This window comes from Aphelocoma coerulescens, chromosome 15 (assembly GCF_041296385.1).
Source record: "Aphelocoma coerulescens isolate FSJ_1873_10779 chromosome 15, UR_Acoe_1.0, whole genome shotgun sequence".
NCBI lineage: Eukaryota > Metazoa > Chordata > Aves > Passeriformes > Corvidae > Aphelocoma > Aphelocoma coerulescens.
Window position 1 is genome coordinate 13,562,137 of NC_091029.1, and position 18,468 is coordinate 13,580,604.

The window sequence follows — 18,468 nt, forward strand, 5'->3', positions numbered from 1 at the left end:
TCGCCCCCGTGTCCCCGCCCGTGCCACCGCCGCCTGCGCCGCTTCACCGCAGCCCCGCCCGGCGGGCTCCTCCCCCGTCCCGGGCCACCCGGTGCCACCCACCACGTGTCCCCGTGTGCGTCTGTCTGTCGCCCCGTCCCGTCCCGGCTCGCCCCGCTCTCGTGGCGATAGCGTCGTGGTCTTTTTCTACCCGTGGCCTCTTTGCGCGTCTGTGCCACCCGTGTCACCCGTGTCACCCGCCGCTGCCCCACGGAGCCGCGCACAGCCGGTGCCATGTACATCTCTGTGTTACAGAATACACCCCGTGCCGGGCTGCTGTCCCCGCGTCCCCTCTGTGGCCCCACCGGCGTCCCTGCCCCTCCCGGGGCGGGCTGAGGGGGGAAGGCTGGGGGGTGCCGGGGGTCTCGGGGCAGGGAGGGGACTTGCGGGTGGCTCCGAGGTCTCGTCGCAGTGGGCGAAGGCAGCGTGGGTGATGTCCAGGTCTCGCAACACCTCCTGCAGCCTGTCCCCAACGGGTCCCCCTGCACCCCAGGGTGGGGTCAGGGCCCGGCACCCACCTGTGGCATCCCCCAGCAGCCACCTGTGGCACCCACCCGCAGCCCCCACCCCCCTGACAGTCCCCCTGGCACCCACTCCGCCCCGCATCCATCCCCGACACCCACCCGTGGTGTCCCCCCCGCCCCCCAGACCACCCCACCCCACCCGGTCCCCCCGTGCCATCACATTCCCACCCCGTGTCCCCACCACCCGCCAAGTCCCCGGACTGCGTGTGTGCCCGTGTGCCCCCGTGTGCCCGTGTCCCCGTGTGCCCGTGTCCCCTCTCCGTGTGTATCTGCTGTCCCCTCGTGGAGGGAGCCAGTGCGGTGCTCTGTGGTGCCCGTGGGGCTCTGCAGGCGTGTGCCAGCCCCCACCCCTGGCTGCAGGGTCCCCATAGCACCCCCAGTGCCCCACAGGGCTCCCCGTACCTGCCTGGCCCGGGCAGGGGGGCCCGGCCGCCGCGCTGCCCACGGCACCCCCGGCCAGCGCTGCCCTGCAGGACAGGGACCCTCAGGACACTCCCACCCTGCCCACCAGCACCCAAAGGATCCCGGGACCTCCAACTCCCACCGTCCTGGGGGACAGGGACTCTCAGGACACTCCCACTCTACCCACCAGCACCTAAATGTCCCCCTGGGTACCCCTGTGCCACCTTCTTGACCCCTGGTCCCCACCACCCTGCAGGACAGGGACCTTCAGGACACTCCCACCCTGCCCTCCAGCACCCAAAGGTCCCCCCGGACCCCCAGCTCCCACTGTCCTTGGGGAGAAGGACCCTCAGGACACTCCCACCCTGTCCACCACTCCTTAAAGGACCCTCAGGACCCCCATATTTGCCCTCAGGATCCCCAATCCCCACCACCCTGTGGGACAGGGACCCTCAGCAGGCTCCTCCCGTGCTCACCAGCACCCAAAGGACCCCCGGGCCCCCCCTGTCCCCCGGGCTCACCGCAGGTGCCCGTAGAGGCTCTGTGCTGCCACCGCGGGGTCCCCAAGGTCGCTCCACTCTGCCAGCACCACTGTGCCGTGGGTGCAGCTGCACCCGGGCACTGCCAACGACAGCAGTGGGGACTCAGGGACACCGACACCCCCATCCCGGGCACCCCAACCCCAGGGGACCCCCAGTCCTACCAGCACAGGTGCGCTGCAGGCAGCAGGTCCAGCGGCCGGCGCGGAAGGTGCCGGAGTGGCACGTGGGCAGCGTGTCCCGGTTGGCGCTGGTGGCCCGGCGCAGGGCCCACAGCCACTGCCACAGCTCCGGGGCGCTCTGAGGGGACAGCAGGGACGGGGGCACCCCCGAGGCTGGGCACTGCCAGGGCGGGGGAGGGAGGAGGGAGGGGTGGGCACTCCTGGGACAGGAGTGATAGTTTGATGGCAAAGCTGCCCAGTGGGAAGTGAAGGGGAGGTGGTGCTGCAGGACCCAGGGTACCCCAGTGACCCCAGTAGAGGACCCCAGTAATCCCAGTACAGCCAGAAACCATTACTGATCCCAGCGCAGCCAGGGCTGGCACCCCAGTGACCCCAGTGCAGCCAGGGTAGGACACCCCAGCTTCCCCAGTATACCCAGTTACCCCCTTGGCCTCAGTACTCCCAGTGCTCCCAGTACAGCAGGTGCCTGGGTACAGCTGGATTTGGGATTATTCCCATTGTCCCATGGGGGTGCCCGTGCCTGGGTGCTGGGGAGGGGGCCTGGGGTTCTTGGGGGGTTCCTGGGGGGTTCCTGGGGTTTTTGGGGTGCTGGGGCAGAGTGGGGTGACCCACCTTGCACTGGAGGTAGGTGGTGTGGAGCTGCCCCGTGTCACCCTGTGCCACCACCTGCAGGACGTGGGGGTGCTGGAAGGTGCCCTCGTCCACCTGCTCCACGGCCCGGATCTGCTCCACTGGGATGGAGCTGAGCACCTGGGGACTCCCAAACACCCCAAAACATGAGCCCACGTCCATATTCCCCACTCACTCCACTGAGATGGAGCCAAGCACATGGGAATGAACCCCCCCAAACACCCTGAAACACCAGCCCATGTCCATGTCCCCCACCTGCTCCATCAGGATGGAGTTGAGGACCTGGGGATCCCAAAACACCCCAAAATATGTGCACCCACATCCGTGTCCCCCATTCAATCCACCAGGATGGGCTGGTGCACCTGGGGACCCCCAAACACCCCAAAACGTGAGCCCATGTCCATATTCCTCACTCCCCCCACTGGGATGGAGCAGCGCACCTGGATACCCCAAAACACCCCAAAAGATGTGCCCATGTCCATATCCATTACCCACATCCATGGAACACCTGGGGAACCCCAAACACCCCGAAAGATGTGCCCATGTCCATATCCCCTCACTCCCCCCACTGGCATGGAGCAACTCACCTCGATACCCCAAAACACCCCAAAACTTGTGCCCACGTCTTTCCCCCCCCACCCCTTGGCACAGGGTTGGGGGTCTCGGGCAGCACCCACCTGCCCCTGGGGGGTCCTGGCATAGGCCAGGGCCTGGGTGCTGAGCCTGAAGTGCCTCTTCTTGAAGGCGAAGCGAGGCAGCAGTGCCACCCCCTGCTCCGGGCAGGTGTGCAGGGGACCCTCCTTGGTGGTGGCCCGGGGCTGGCAGTGTCCCTGTGGCATCGGCACCTCGCCCACTGCGGCCGTGGCAGGGCGGCAGCGGTGTCACCCCAAGTGCCACCACCTCCCGCAGCCCGAGGATGCTCCTGGCAGCACCGGGGTGATGCCACTGACCCGGCAGCAGCAATGTCCCCTCCCCGCCTGCTGTGCCCGCTCACCCTCGGGGCTCTCTACGGTGACCAGGGCATCCAGGAAGGCCCAGACACGGGTGACACTGGGCAGGAGGGTGGCATTCAGCAGGGTCTCCTTGCCCTGCCCCAGCTGCAACCTCAGGTTCCCGATGCTCTGCAGCGCCTGTCCCACGCAGGGAAGGGGTCACGCTGCTGTGTCCCCTCTGGTGTGACCCCCTGGACCCCCCCAGCTGCTCCTCTGGACCCCGAGGGTTCAGGGATTGGGGTGACAAAAGGAAAAGCGGAGCAGCTGGAGGGGTGATGGGACCCAAATTCTGCCCTGGTGCTGTGTGCAGCTTGTGGTGGCACGGCCTGGGGACAGGCAGGGCTGGCCTCAAGTGGCACAGGAAGGAGCCAGCCTGTGGTGTGTGGCATGGGGGCAGGAATGGCTCTGATGTCCTTGGGGTCACCATCATTCTCTGGGGTCCTCAGCCCTCCTGCCTTGGATCCCATCCCTCCCCAGGGCATCCTCGCCTTTCTGGGGTCCCCATCCCTTTCCAGCCTCCCCATTCCTTGTGGGTTCCCATCTCTCCACAGGGTCTGCACCCCTCCCCGAAGTCTCTGGCCTTTCTGGGGTTTCTCTCTGAGGTCCCAAATCCTCTCTGGGCTCCCTATCCCTCCCCACACCCCTTGTCTCTCCCAGTGGTCCCCATCCCTCCCTGGTGTCCCCATTCCTCTCCAGGTCCCCCACTCTCCCCAAGGGTCCCCATCCCTCCCTGGGCTCCCCAACCATCTCCAAGGGTTTCCATTCCTCCCTGGGTTTCCATTCCTCCCTGGGTTTCCCACCCCTCCTCTGCTGTCCCCATCCCTCCCCAAGGTCCTCATCCCTCTCCGCTGTCCTCATCCCTCCCTGCTGTTCCCATCCCTCCCCAAGGGTCCCCATCCCTCCCTCCGTGTCCCCATCCCTCCCCAAGGTCCCCATCCTTCCCCAAGGTCCCCATCCCTCCCCAGGTTCCCCATCCCTCCCCAAGGTCCCCATCCCTCCCCAAGGTCCCCATCCCTCCCCGCTGTCCCCATCCCTCCCTGCTGTCCCCATCCTCCCCAAGGGTCCCCATCCCTTCCTGCTGTCCCCATCCTCCCCAAGGGTCCCAATCCCTCCCTGCTGTCCCCATCCCTCCCCAGGGTCCCCATGCCTCCCCAGGGTCCCCACCACTCCCTGCTGTCCCCATCCCTCCCCAAGGGTCCCCATCCCTCCCTGTTGTCCCCATCCCTCCCTGCTGTCCCCATCCTTGCCCAAGGTCCCCATCCATCCCCGGTGTCCCCATCCCTCCCCAGTGTCCCCATCCCTCCCCAGGGTCCCCATCCCTCCCCAGGGTCCCCACCACTCCCCAGTGTCCCCATCCTGTCCCACACCTTGGCGAGCAGCAGGAGCCTGCGGCTGACGTGGGGCTCCGTGTGCTGCTCCCGGAGCCTGAAGAGCTTCGGGGTGAGGACAGCGGGGGCAAAGAAGCGAAGGAAGAGAAACCCACTGATGGAGAAGTACCCGACCTCCTGCATGGGGACAGGGACAGGGACAGGGACAGGGACAGGGACAGGGATGGGGACGGGGACAGCTCAGAGCTTAGGGCAGTGGTCTTGGGGTTGTGCAGATCCTCAGCCTCACCGTGGGTCCCACCTCGTGGTGCGCCAAGGGGAACCGCTCCTCCACCCGCCTGCGGAGCTGCTTGAAGGCCACCCTCATGGGGAGGGGACACTTGTCCACCGAGCCCACGATGGCATCGACGATGTCCCCCAGGTAGCCCTTCAGCAGCTGCAGGCTGCTGTCCTGTACCTGCGCCTCTGACAGGGACCCCTTGAAGGAGATCCTCCTGCGAGGACACTGCCGGGTCAGGACAAATGGGGGCCCTGAGCTGGCCAAGAGTGACCCATGCAGCAATGAGTGACCCTTCCTGCAGGAGGCAGGGGGACATGCCAGCTGCCACGTGGCCCTCCCAGACATCCGCCTGTGCCCACCTGCCCCGGCTCAGCTCCATCTTGCCAGGGTCCAGCTCCACATACTTCTTCTCCTCAAAGATGCGGTTCACCACCGGCTTCAGGACCTCGTGCAGGTAGGGCAGCCCCACCACCTGCAAGGGGTGGGAAGGCACTGCCCTTGTCCCCAGATCATGGAGGGGACATGGGACATCATGGAGGTGTCCCTTCCCGTGCTCACCTTCATGAACTGCTCCATGGATTTGGAGGCCAGCGAGTTGGAGCAGAAGAGGGTGTTGGGATCGGCTGGAAGAGCACAGAGGCCGTGGCAAGGCAGGCACAGGGTGATGTGCCAGCTGTCCCTGGTGTGCCCAACCCCAGGGACATGTGGCACCTTTCCTGCCTCCCCCTTGGTGGCCTCACTCCTTCTCTATGGGGATCTGGAAGGACCCTGCCTTGGTGTTTCTTGGGGTGGCCCTGGCACTTACTGGTCCTGGCCAGCTCGTGGGTGGTGAGATAGTCCAGGAGGGGCACGGCCAGCCCCTGCCCCAAGAAGATCTTCACCAGCTTGGTAGCCACGTCCTGCCGGCTCTCCCCTGAGGTCACCTCCTCCAGGACAGCCAGGGCCGTGCCCTCCGGGGGCTGTGGGGAGGGCAGGGTGGGCACAGAGAGGCCTCCACACTGGGGTGGTTCCCCCCAGCCCCAGCACCCACCTGGCTTGGGCAGACAATGGGCTCGGTGAGGAGCTGAATGGGGGGCTGGTAGTGGTGGGGGGGCAGGACCGTGTCCTCCACCAGCCTCACTGCCAGCCTCAGGGCACCCAGCTGTCCCCTGCAATGACACCGGGGGCTCACATGGGTCCTGTGCCCTCCGTAGGGCCACCTTGTTCTGCCCTGGTCACAACCACCCGTCCCCACTGCCTGCACTCACCCGTGGTCCTTGGTGGTGCTGGGGAAAGGCAGGAGCTGGAACCAGCCCCTGGTGGGGCCCGGGCAGAGGGTGTCCAAGGGGAACTCGACTTGGGGACAGAGGCAGGGTCTGGGTGGGGTTGCCAGACCGCTGGGGGACAGCCCAGGACATGCAGGGTCTGCATGTGGCACTGCCCCCATCCCAGTGGGTCCTGACCTGGGGTCACCCAGACCCCGCACATGGAGGTGCAGAGGTGCCCCCGGGACCCTGCCCCATTCCGGTGTGTCCTGAGGTCCTCACCTCGTTCTTGCCCACAATGTCCCAGTCCCAAACCTCCACGCTCAGCACAGCCTCTCCCAGCTCCTGCTCCGGCAGCTCCAACTCCAGCACCTCATCCCAGTGTGGGAAGCGGGTTTTCTTAATCACCTGCTGGGCACAGGGACTGGTGGCCCAGGGGACGAGGCGCCTGAGGGTGCCTGAGCCTCCATGGGGTGCCCCAGCCCCGGGTCCCACACCCAGCACCCAGCACTGACTCACGGCTGTCTCCAACGTGTGCCTGCAGCACGACACCCGGGCAAAGGGGTCCGAGGTGCCCGAGGGGTCCCGGGGGGCCAGGTCCCTGTGAGGACATGGGGGTCAGTGGGGGCATAGTGGGTTTGTCTGCACCATCAGGGTCCCGGCAGCCCCACGTCCCCCCTTTGTCCCAGCCCTCCTGGAGATGGGGGGCAGCCAGCGGGTGCCAGGGGATGCTGGGGGGATCGTGCCCCCATTTCCAGAGGAGGCCTTCCTCCTCCAGCCCCTCGTGGGGGGTGCTGCTGTCCCTCCTGGCTGTCCCCATGGCCACCCTGTCCCCATGGCCATCCTGTTGCCTTGGTAGCCGCTTTGGTTGCCATGGCAGTGGGATGCTGCCTCTGCTGCCTGCTCCATCTGTCGGCTGCGTGTGTCACTGTGTGTGTCACCGTGCGTGTCACCGTGCGTGTGTCCCTGGGCACGCTCACACGCGTGCACACACACGTGTACACGCACATACACCCCCCGAAACCCAGATGGGCGGCCTGGACCGTGCCTCAGTTTCCCCAAATTTTGAAACCAGAGGGCAAAAACCTGGTGTGAGAGCCGACTACTGGGCTGGGGACCAACTCCAGGCACTCTACAGCGCTTTTGATCCCCTGTCCCCAAGCAGGGATGGCAGCACATTTCCCACTGAGCCCCCATGGCATCGTCACACGTGGGTTGGCATCACCGATGTCCCCAGCCTGGTGCAGCAAGGACCTTTCCCAGTGTGGAAAGGGGAGGACAAGTCCCATGCCACGGCTGTCCCCATCCCCTCCTCTCCTCCCTCCTGCCAAAAATAAGACCCCGTGGTGGTCGCAGCCCCCCGGAGCTGTCAGCCCCACAACCTGGCCTGGATGAGGTGGCAGCGCAGCACCCGTGGGTGGCCCCGCTCGGGGACTCGCAGCTCCAGGTGGATCTCGCCCTGCACCTCCTGGTCGGGGTTCACAGGTGCCAGGCTGAGCCAGCTGTCCATGCCTGCCGAGGGGGACAGCGTGGGCACCCCATGGTGCCAGGGTGGGTCCCGCTGTCCCCCACCCCGCCATGGCCCCCACTCACCCCGTGGCTCGGCCGAGATCTGCTGGTGGTTGAGCGAGACCTTGCCGATGACATCGTCCTGCCTGTGAGGGAACAGACACAGCAGGACACTGGTGGGGACATGCCACCCCCCCCAGTGCCCGCCCGTGCCCTTGTTGTCCCCCTACCCGATGGTGTCTTCATCCAGCACATAGACGGCGAGGCTGTGGAATCCACGGGGCAAGAGCAGGGTGTATTCCTCGCCCCAAAAAGGGTTCAGGCTCTTCCACACCGTGGCCGTCCTGCCGGGATGGCAGAGGTGGCCGCACCCCCAGGGAAGATCCCCCATCCTTGTGTGTCCCCTCCCAGCGTGTGGCAGTGTCCCCGTACCTGGCCACCACCTCGTTGTCCACCTTGACCATGCAGTAGGGATCTCTGGAGCCGGACCTGGGCAGGGCATGGGGGTGCCCATGGTCAGCCCCCACTCGTGGGTCCCACCCATCTTGGCGCGGCCTGAAACCCCACCAGTGAAACACCAGCCCGGGGGTAAGATGAGTTGCCCGGCCTCAGCCTGGCCCTGCAGCTGACACTGGGATGGGGACATCCCCTTTTCCCGGCCCTCCTTGAGCGGAGGGACCTGCTGTGGGTCACCCCAAGCCACCACCCCGTGCCCCTGTGCCACCCACCCGCGGGTCCCGGTGCCTGTCCCGCAGCACAGCCCAGCCCAAGTCTCTGTGACAGCCCACGGTGCCAGGGTGACACCGGCCTGTCCCCTTCCTCAGGGAGCACAGGATGGAGGCTGAGGGATGGATCCAGGGATCATCCACACGGTCCCTGCAAAGCCCTTTCCTGCTGGTTTCTGGCAGCTGGACCAGCACCGAAGGGTGCCGACCCTGGGGTGCTGCTGGCGCCCCAAATCCCCAGGAGGTGCTTCCACAAGGATTGGGACCCCGAGATAGATGAAGGAGGTGACCTCAGTCTCTGTCCCTGCCACGGGACGGGAAGTGGGAGCTGTTCACCCCTTCCACAGCCCCATTATAGCCCCAAGCTGGGTTTGGGGTGCTGGGAATGGCACTGGGCACCCCATCGTTGTGCAGATAACCAGACCCCGCAGTGGGACACCCAGCACAGCGCCGTGACAACCCCCCCCACCTCCCGGTGGGGAAACTGAGGCACGGACACGGCACCGTTCCCAGCTGCCCGGCCCTGGGAGCGGCCGGCGGTGCCAAGTTGGCACATCCCGAGGTGCCCGGGACTGCCAGCTCTGCCGAGCCGTGTCCCCGGGGCAGGAGCAGGCGGGGGTCTCCCAGCACCCCCCCCGCTCACCACCCCACCCCCAAAGGGTGCAGATGCCCAGCAGGGGCGGGGGTGCAGGGGCTATGCCCCCTCCCCCCCCCAGTGTCACCCCCAGGCTTGGGGGCATCCTCTGTGCCCACCCTGCTGGGGGGCACGAAAGAGATACTAAAGGGGCTGGGGGGCTCATACGCCTCTGTGGGGGGGGCTGGCAGTGCCCGCACCCCCCAGACCCCCACTGTGGGGGCAATGGGTGCAAGCAGGGACCCCCAAAACTGTGCGGAGAGCAGAGCACCCAGAGAAAGAAGAGCACACAGCACCCCCTCCCCGCCACATCTCCCGGGGTGGGTCTGGGGGAAATAGGGGGGCCCTGAGCCCCCCAAGTCACTCACACGTCCTTGGCCGGCAGGTCCTTCCCCTCCAGCACCCGGCAGCGCAGCGAGGTGGTTTTGGCCATGCCGGCGAACTTCAAACTTGGGGGTGGGCACCTGGGGGGCTGCGATGGATGCCCGGGGGTGCCCTGAGCCCCCCCAAAGCGCCGGCGGGGCTGCCAGCGCCGGCCTCCGCCTCCGCCGCTTCTCGCCGTCGCTTCTTCCTCTTTCCTCTTTAAGCTGGTTTTGTCGCCGCTTCGCTCCCACCTGCGCCCGAAAGCCCAGGAGGGCACAGGGCGAGCGCGGGTGAGGTGGCACTGTGCCCACCGTGGGGGTCCCATCGCGGGCCGGTGACCAGCGAGCAAAGCCACCCCCCGTGCTAGAGGTGGGGAAACTGAGGCACGGGGTCATGGCAGAGCGGTGGCACCTGGGGTCATGGGGGGCTTCTGCCATGTCAGAGCTGAGGGGCACAAGGGGTGGGGGGCTCGGTCTGGACCCCAAAGTGCCAGAATAAGGGGGGAATGGGTGAACACTGGACTTGGGGATAGGGGGAGGAAGGAGGTGCATGGGACCCCCAGGACCCCCAAGGGATCTCTCCCCCTCCGGGTGACCCCAGCCCTCAGAGGGGACACGCTGAGCCCAACTGGGGGGACTCCAGCAGGTCTTGGGGTGTCTGTGGGTGCAGCACCCCAATCCTACTGCTCCCTGCACCCCGGCCTTGCTGCACCAGGGAGCCCGAGGCTGGGGGACGGAGAGCACCCGGGGGCGAGGGGGGGCATCCCTGCCCTGGTGAGGCATAGTGGGGACACGGGGGGCTGGAGGGTGCGGAATTTGGGGTGCGGGAGGGGGCTGGCCAGATGTCTCCTGCCGTGACTCACGGGGGGCATTGCCAGGGTGGGCATCACCCAGTGGGTGCTGGAGGGGCTCAGAGGGGGGGGGGGTGCTGGTTCTGGGGGGGCTGATGTTGGGGTGCTGATTCTTAGCGGGGACGATGTGGGGGCACGGGGTCATTGGGGTGCTACTAATGGGGGGCTCAATGAGATCCTTGAGGGCTGCTGGGGGCACTGAATGTGGGGGTGCTGGTCCTGTGGGGACTGCTGAACGGGGGGGGTGGGGTGTCACCCTGTGTGGGTGCTGGGGAGGCGTCACTGGTGGGGTGTGTCACCCTGTGGGTGCTGGGGACGGGGGTCACTGCCGGCAGTGTCCCCGTGTGGGTGCTGGCTCCCTGAGGCGGTCACTGCCGGCAGTGTCCCCGTGTGGGTGCTGGGGACGGGGGTCACTGCCGGGGGGTGTCCCCGTGTGGGTGCTGGGGACGGGGGTCACTGCCGGCAGTGTCCCCGTGTGGGTGCTGGCTCCCTGAGGCGGTCACTGTCCCCGGACCCGGCGGGCGGGGGGAGGCCCCGTTCCCGCCCTTTCTCCCTCAGGGGAGCCGTTCCCCGTCCCCCTCCCGCCCGATCCCGGCGCTTCCCCGGCGCTCCCCGGCGCTTCCCCGGCGCTTCCCCGGCGCTCCCCGGCGCTCCCCGGCGCTTCCCCGGCGCTCCCCGGTCGTGGGGCGGTGCCGTTGGCGGCGGGGCCGGAGGAGGCGGCTCCGGGTCCCCTCCCCGCGCCGCCGCTTCCGCCGCCGCCGCCGCCGCCGCCCTGGGCCGGGCGGGCCCGGCGGGGCCGAGCGGGCGGCGGGGCCACCATGAAGCCGAGCGAAGGTGAGCGGGAGCCGGGCGGGGACACGGCGGGGGCTCGGCATATGAGGGGTGACGGGGGTTTTGGGGGCTCTGGGGGTAACGCGGCCGTCCCGCCGCAGAGGAGCCGGTGCTGCTGGCGGAGCTGAAGCCGGGCCGGCCCCAGCGCTACGATTGGAAATCCAGCTGCGAGACCTGGAGCGTCGCCTTCTCCCCCGACGGGGCCTGGTTCGCCTGGTCCCAGGGACACTGCGTGGTCAAGCTGATCCCGTGGCCCCTGGGGGAGGCCGAACTGTGAGTGCGGAGTCATGGAATGGGTTCGGTGGAGAAGGGACCCTAAAGCTCAGCCAGTTCCACCCCCTGCCATGGACAGGGACACCTTCCACTATCCCAGGCTGCTCCAAGCCCCATCCAGCCTGGCCTTGGACACTGCCAGGGATTCAGGGGCAGCCACGGCTGCTCTGGGCACCCTGTGCTAGGGCCTCCCCACCCTCCCAGGGAACAATTCCTTCCCAATATCCCATCCATCCCTGCCCTCTGGCACTGGGAAGCCATTCCCTGTGTCCTGTCCCTCCATGCCTTGTCCCTAGTCCCTCTCCAGCTCTCCTGGAGCCCCTGCAAGGGGCTCTGAGCTCTCCCCGGAGCCTTCTCCAGGTCAACACCCCCAGCTCTCCCAGCCTGGCTCCAGAGCAGAGGGGCTCCAGCCCTGGAGCATCTCCTCCTCTGATCTCACTTGAGCAGCTCCAGGTCCTTCTGATGCTGGGGATCCCAGAGTTGGGGGCAGCTCTGCAGGTGGGGTCTCACCTGAGTGGGGCAGAGGGGCAGAATTCCCCCTCCCCTGCTGCCCACACTGAAGGATCAGCCCAGGACATGGTGGTTTCAGGCATGGCCAGCCCTCACTCACCAGCACCAAAGTCCTTTTCCCCAAGGCTGCTCTCCATCCATCCATTTCCCAGCCTGGACTGATCCTGGGGGTTGCTCAGTGTGGGGTGAAGATGGGTGCACAAAGCTGGGGCGGGGGATCCCGGGGTGAACGTTCCACCCATCCCTGCCTCCCTCCAGCAGCTGCAAAACCTCGGAGCGCAAGAGCCGGGGCGGCAAAGCGGAGACCAGGAGCCGTGGGGCAGCCAAGGAGAAGACTCTGGAGTGTGGGCAGATTGTGTGGGGCCTGGCCTTCAGTGCCTGGCCAGCAGCTGAGGATGGGGACACGGATCCTGCCTGTACCGTGGGGCTTCCCTGCCTGGTCCTGGCCACCGGGCTCAACGATGGGCAGATCAAGGTGTGGGAGGTGCAGACAGGTGAGCAGCCCTCGCTGTCGTGGCTTCAGGCTGGCTGTCCCTTGTTCCCCTGTGGAAAGAGATCCCATCTCCCTCCTTCCCCAATACCTGTCCTGTCCCAAGCAGGGCTGCATGAGGGGCACTGCCTCAATCCCAATGGAGGGATGGCACTGAGCATGGCTCCTCTTCTCAGGACACCTCCTCTTCAGCCTCTTGGGGCACCAGGATGTTGTCAGGGATCTGAGCTTTGCTCCCAATGGAAGCCCCATCCTCGTGTCGGCCTCGCGGGACAAGACTTTGCGTGTGTGGGACCTGAGCAGGGACGGTAGGAATGTGCAGGGATATCCCTGTGCTGGGTCAGGGAAGGGGGAGAAACCCACCTTGTTGGGAGAGGACCTTTGGGGACAGTATTGGAGGCAGAAGGGGCCAGCAGAGTATAACCTGGGAGGTGCAGGAGGGCATTGCCTTGGGATTTACCCAGGGAATCCCCAGCCCAGTGTGAATCCCCACTGGGGAAAGGGAGGGAAAGCAAAGCCAAGGAGTCCTGCTCCCTTCTGGTGACACATTTCTGCTGTCCCCAGGGCGGCAGGTCCAGGTGCTGTCGGGCCACGTGCAGTGGGTCTATTGCTGCTCCATCTCCCCAGACTGCAGCATGCTCTGCTCCGCCGCCGGCGAGAAATCGGTGAGTCCTGCAGGATGGGAGCCATCCCTGTGCCTGCCAAATCCAGCCCTCTGTGCCCCCAGAAACCCCCCTGGGAGAAGGGGCCAGGCCATCCTGCCGTGGCTCCTCAGGAGCTGGGAATTGGGAGCAGGGCCCGTGTGGTTTAAACCTTGGGATGCTCCCAGCCTGATCCCATATCCTGCAGGCGCTGCTGTGGAGCATGAGATCCTACACCCTCATCCGGAGGCTGGAGGGCCACCAGAGCAGTGTGGTGTCCTGTGACTTCTCCCCGGACTCTGCGCTCCTTGTCACCGCTTCCTACGACGCCTGTGTCATCATGTGGGACCCCTACACCGGCGAGCAGCTCAGGACGCTGCGGTACGGACCTGGGAGGGGACACAGCAATGCCAGGGAGCCTTTTAGGGCTGGATGTGGCTTTCCCTTCTCGCTGGGCACAGCCACCACCTCTCCCCTGCTTCCAGGGGTGGCATGGGGGTCTGGCTTGCCAAGTCTGGCTGCTCTGCCAGCCCCGGCCGGGGAAGGGGCTGGTGGCAGCCCAGAGCTGACGCTGGATGTTGTCCCCACCCACAGCCATGTCCCGTTGCACTCCACGCTGGATTCCAGCAGTGAAATCCACACCAGCTCCCTGCGCTCCGTCTGCTTCTCCCCCGAGGGGCTCTACCTGGCCACGGTGGCGGATGACAGGTGAGTGAACTCCTGTGGGGACCCAGAGAGGGGCCCAGCAGGAGACCAAAATGAACCAGGAGCTCAGGAAGTGGGGAATAAATGCACCAGGTCCCCAGCAATTCCTGGAATAAGTGGAAAGGTCAGGCCCGCTGGGACACCGTGGCTTGGCTGTGACAAGGGGTAGCAAGGTCAGGGCCCTGGCACCCTGAGCTGAGGTCCAAATCCTCCTGGGTGCTGTGCCACCCTCAGCATGTCACTCGCTCTGCAGGGGACAGTCCTGCCTGGGACACTCCCATGGGAAGCAAATCCTTCCCCAGTTTGTGTGTCTTCAGGTGATCCCAGAGGCTTCATTTTGGCAGCAGGCACCGCATCGTGTCCTCTCCCTTTCTCCACAGGCTCCTGAGGATCTGGGCCTTGGAGCTTCGGTCTCCAGTGGCCTTTGCCCCCATGACCAACGGTCTGTGCTGCATGTACTTCCCACATGGAGGATTCATTGCCACAGGGTGAGTAAACAGCAGAAGAGGGCGGAGAAACACGGGGCTGCTCCCTCCTCCTGCAGCTCAGCAAATTCTGGGCTTCCCTGGGGGCACCTGATGGTTTTCCTGGGCTGTGGATGGTTTTCCTGGGCTGCATGCTTGCAGCAAGCTTGGGAATATTTGGGGGCAATTGGAATTCCTTGTGTCCTTCTGCCTTGTGCTCAGGGTTGTTTGGATCCTGTTGCAGGACCAGGGATGGCCACGTCCAGTTCTGGACAGCGCCGAGGGTCCTCTCATCGCTCAAGCACTTGTGTCGCAAAGCCCTGCGCACCTTCCTCACGACCTACCAGGTGCTGGCGCTGCCCATTCCCAGGAAGCTGAAGGAATTCCTCACTTACCGGACTTTTTAAGGCAGCAGGGGGAGCAGAGGCATGGAGGTGAGCCCCGGGGCTCAGCCCGGGCTGCTGGTGCTGCAGGAACGCCGAGCCATGAGCCAGGAGCGCTGCTGCTCCCGTGGTTTTGGGGCTGTGGAGGGCTTTTTTTGGTGTCATAATACAAAAACCCAGCAAAATCCCACGCAGAGGGCGAGGGGCAGAGCTGCAGTGGCCCCGCAGGGGACACGGGTGGGACACAGGTCCCCCTGTCCCCTGCTGCCTGCTGGGGTTGGGTCAGGTGCTTCTGCTTCCGAGTGCAATGGTGTGGGATGACGGTGGGGCAGCTGCTGTGGGAGCAGAGCTGTTGTCACCTGCACAAATATGGGGCTAAACCCCCCTCAAAACACCCACCTGGGAATGCCCCTCCATCCCGGTGGAGCGCGGGCTCTGCCGCTCTCCTGGCGTGGCCAGGAGCGGGACAAGCCCGAGCGGGTGTCAATAAACAAAAATTGATTCCTCATGATTTCCCTCCTGGCTTGCTCAGGTGACCTGGGAGTGCCTGGCACCGCCCTGGCTGCCAGGGAGGGGTGGCAGAGGTGTCCATCTGTGCGAAAAGGTGGCTTCACTCCACGCCCTGCTCCCATTCCTGTTGTTTTCTCTCCGTGCTGGAGCGTGGCACTCGATCAGCCCAATTCCCAGACATGCTGAGCATGCAGCAGTGTTTTGTTTGTCCCCTTTCTCCAGCTTAGCTGGTGGCTGGAGCAACAGCACATTCCTTGTGTGCTGGCAGGCTCTGTGGAGGGAATTCTCCTCCAAACATCCCCAGGATGTTGTTTTTCCCTTGGGAACGGCTGAACACAGGAAGCTGGTGCTTCCCTAACCCCCCACCTCCCTCAAGGAGGGAAAAGCAAAGACCAGTGCGACCTGCTGGGCTTTGGAGGCACCTGTATTTCCCCAAGGAGCTTGGGAATAACGTTACCCAACTCTTTTGCCCTGGCTGTGGGCTCAAGGCTTCCAAAAAGGGACTGGGAAGCTGCAGGGAGCAGCTCCAGGCACGGGGCTGATGGTCCTTCCCAAATCCAGCAGCAGATCCACCTGGCAGGACTCAGGCTTCGGCCACCACCAGGTCCCTGGTGACCTGGAAGGCGGCGATGAGGGAGCTCAGCTGGATCTTCTCGCTGGTGCCAGCAGCCAAGCGGTACCTGGAGAGGGGGCCAAGGGCAGCTGTGGGGCTTTCCACCACTGTGGGTGCCCCCCGAAGCCGTGGGCTGTGTGCCAGCGGTGCCCAGCGGCCACCAGGAGCCACCCCAGTGTCGCCACACTGGGGGAGCATCACTTACTCGATGTCTGCCAGCTTGATCAGCAGCTGGATGCGGATGGAGGGTGGGAAGTCGACTGTGGAGAGAAGGAAACGCTCAGTGAGGGCCAGGGGGAAGTTTGGCCTCTCCAGGATCATCGGGAGCCGGACCCTGGGCCCACCTCTGTGCACAAAGAGATGGATCTCGGTGAGGATGTCCTGCAGGGCCAGGCCCTTCAGCGTCTTCAGCTCCATGATTTCTGGGATGAGAGCGAGTCAAGGCCTTGCTTCCAGGCTTTTCCCTGCCAGATCCCTGCTCCTCATCTCTGCGGCGACCCCGAGGGGCCTCCCCAGCGAGCAGCACCCGCCCCAGACAGGTCACAGAGATCCCTGGGAAAGAGCAGGATTTATCCCAGTTGGGAATAACCCCCAGGGCAAAGGATACGGCGGTAGGCAGTGGAAAAATCCTGGTTCAGCATCCAGTCGAGGATGTTGGCGATGTCAGACTTGAGGGGATGCCCCGTGCAGGTGTAAACGTTCTCCTCTGTCACCTTCCCAAAGGCCATGAAGGTGCTCTGAGGAAGAGGAGGGAACAGGGAGGATGAAGAGGCCCCCTCCAGCTCAGCTGGCCAGGGGCTGATGGCCACATTCCCACCTGCAAGATATTGAGGGCCCTGCGCATGTCCCCGCTCGAGAGAGTCACCAGAGCCTTCATCCCGTCCTCCGTCACATCCACCCTGGAAAACAATGCCGAGGGAAGCGGAACCGTGGGAATCCAACCTGCTGCTCCTCCCGGGCAGGGAATGGGGACAGAGGGGTGTGCAGGGAGGGATCCCCCGCTCACCCCTCCTCCTGGATGACGTGCTGGAGCCGCGGCACCATCAGCTCTGGGGTCAGGGGGCCGAAGCGGAAGCGGGTGCAGCGGGATTGCAGGGCGGGAATGATCTTGGAGAGGTAGTTACAGATGAGGCAAAACCGGGTGTTTTCTGTGAACTTCTCGATCACTGCAAAAAGGAGGGAGGGGAGGAGGATCCTTGGCTGCTGCCTCATCCCGATTCCCACCCTGTGCCGGGCTGGATGAGGCTGATGGCTGCCCACAGTGTGGGATTCCCGCGGTGTGGAATTCCCAGTGCCCCTCACCTCTCCTCAGGGCGTTCTGAGCATCCTGGGTCATGGCGTCGGCTTCATCCAGGATGACGAGCTTGAAGCCTTTCCTAGGAAAAAGGGTGGGTTTGATGCTGGAGAAGGGGGGAGCTGGGATGTTTGTTCCCAGCCTGACTCCTGGGAAGCCCTTCTTACATCCTCACCCTCCCTGCTTGCTGGGCACCTTCCCACCTGCTCCAGCACACTGCCCACCCCGGGACCTCCCAAATCCCCTTCCCAATCCAAGTGCCAGGGCAGGAGGGTGCCAAAGGGACGGGGAGCTTTGGGAAGCACAGCCCCACCACGTACTTAAAGATGGTCCTGGTGCTGGCGAAGCTCAGGATGGGCCCTCGGACGATGTCGATGCCGCGGTCATCGGAGGCGTTGAGCTGGAAGGAGACAGTGTGGATCCGCATCCCTGCATCCCAATCCACCCCATCCCATTGCATCTTGTCCCATCCCACCCCATCTCTTCCCGCTCCATCCCATCCCCTCCCCGCTCACCTCCAGCACCATGGAGCCGAATTCCCGCTCCCGGTACAGCTGCCTGGCACAGGCCAGGATGGTGGATGTCTTCCCGGTGCCGGGTGGCCCATAGAGGAGCAGATGCGGGAGCCGATCCTCGCTGATGAAGCGCTGCACTGCGGGTTAACGGGATAACATCGGGATAACGTCGGGATAACAACGGGATAACAGCGGGATAACGGGGCCGGGGGACACTCGGGACCGGCGGGGGGAGTCACCGCGGGGGGCGAGGGGGGGGGTGCTAATTACCGGTGCTGAGGATGTCCCGGTGAGACACCAGCTCGGACAGCGCCTGCGGACGGTATTTCTCCACCCTACACCGCGGAAGGAAAGGAGCGGAGGGTCAGCCCCGGGGCAGCTCCCGCCGCTTTATCCTGGTATCCCGGTGTCCCGGTATCCCCCCGCTCCCGGCCGTACCACGGCAGGTTCACGCTGCCCGCCGGCGCCATGTTGGGAAGTCTCGCGAGAGCGCTGCGAAGCGCGCGAGAGCGCCGGGGCGGGGCGGGTCTGAGGGGTCCGGGCGGGTCCCGGTGGATCGGGAAAATCCCGGCCCCTTCCTGCCCGGAATGGGGCAATTCCAGGGAGGGGACAGCTACAGCTTCTCTGGGCACCCTGTGCCAGGGCCTGCCCACCCTCCCAGGGAACAATTCCTTCCCAATATCCCATCCAGCCCTGCCCTCTGGCACTGGGAAGCCATTCCCTGTGTCCTGTCCCTCCATGCCTTGTCCCCAGTCCCTCTCCAGCCCTCCTGGAGCCCCTTTAGGCCCTGCAAGGGGCTCTGAGCTCTCCCTGGAGCCTTCTCCTCTCCAGGTGAGCACCCCCAGCTCTCCCAGCCTGGCTCCAGAGCAGAGGGGCTCCAGCCCTTGGAGCATCTCCGTGGCCTCCTCTGGATTCACCTCCAGCAGCTCCAGGTCCCTCCTGTGCTGGGACCCCAGAGCTGGACACAATATTCCCAATGGGATCCCACCTGAGTGGAG

The 18,468-nt window shown here is 65.3% G+C and overlaps 3 protein-coding genes across 5 annotated transcripts; 1 reads left to right on the forward strand and 2 right to left on the reverse strand.

Moving 5' to 3' along the window:
- Positions 1-43: 43 nt before the first annotated feature.
- Positions 44-9,461, reverse strand: RASAL1 (RAS protein activator like 1). Its single transcript, XM_069030801.1, is given in 20 exon segments — positions 44-521; positions 966-1,030; positions 1,487-1,804; positions 2,299-2,436; positions 2,994-3,169; positions 3,311-3,446; positions 4,676-4,813; positions 4,938-5,130; positions 5,276-5,388; positions 5,475-5,539; positions 5,722-5,875; positions 5,947-6,064; positions 6,164-6,251; positions 6,409-6,568; positions 6,680-6,761; positions 7,543-7,672; positions 7,754-7,815; positions 7,900-8,013; positions 8,102-8,158; positions 9,397-9,461. Coding segments are annotated over 20 exon segments (2,850 nt in total).
- Positions 9,462-10,989: 1,528 nt separating this feature from the next.
- On the forward strand, positions 10,990-15,046 carry WSB2 (WD repeat and SOCS box containing 2). 2 transcript variants are annotated; one of them, XM_069031014.1, is made up of 9 exons: positions 10,990-11,075; positions 11,174-11,345; positions 12,114-12,349; positions 12,522-12,653; positions 12,910-13,010; positions 13,195-13,367; positions 13,581-13,694; positions 14,072-14,179; positions 14,400-15,046. In XM_069031014.1, the coding sequence occupies exons 1-9, from the start codon at positions 11,060-11,062 to the stop codon at positions 14,560-14,562; spliced, it is 1,215 nt and encodes a 404-aa protein (XP_068887115.1). In that variant the 5' UTR covers positions 10,990-11,059; the 3' UTR covers positions 14,563-15,046. The 2 variants fall into 2 exon arrangements, with proteins under 2 accessions (XP_068887115.1, XP_068887116.1); XM_069031015.1 differs by having other exon boundaries at positions 12,117-12,349.
- Positions 15,047-15,454: 408 nt separating this feature from the next.
- Positions 15,455-17,957, reverse strand: RFC5 (replication factor C subunit 5). Of its 2 annotated transcripts, XM_069030933.1 has the most exons (11): positions 17,909-17,957; positions 17,741-17,805; positions 17,471-17,607; positions 17,276-17,355; positions 16,964-17,037; positions 16,668-16,827; positions 16,479-16,560; positions 16,269-16,398; positions 16,006-16,083; positions 15,867-15,921; positions 15,455-15,728 (listed from the first exon to the last, which is right to left on the reverse strand). In XM_069030933.1, the coding sequence occupies exons 1-11, from the start codon at positions 17,938-17,940 to the stop codon at positions 15,632-15,634; spliced, it is 990 nt and encodes a 329-aa protein (XP_068887034.1). In that variant the 5' UTR covers positions 17,941-17,957; the 3' UTR covers positions 15,455-15,631. The 2 variants fall into 2 exon arrangements, with proteins under 2 accessions (XP_068887034.1, XP_068887033.1); XM_069030932.1 differs by having other exon boundaries at positions 15,867-16,083.
- Between the last annotated feature and the right edge of the window lie 511 nt (positions 17,958-18,468).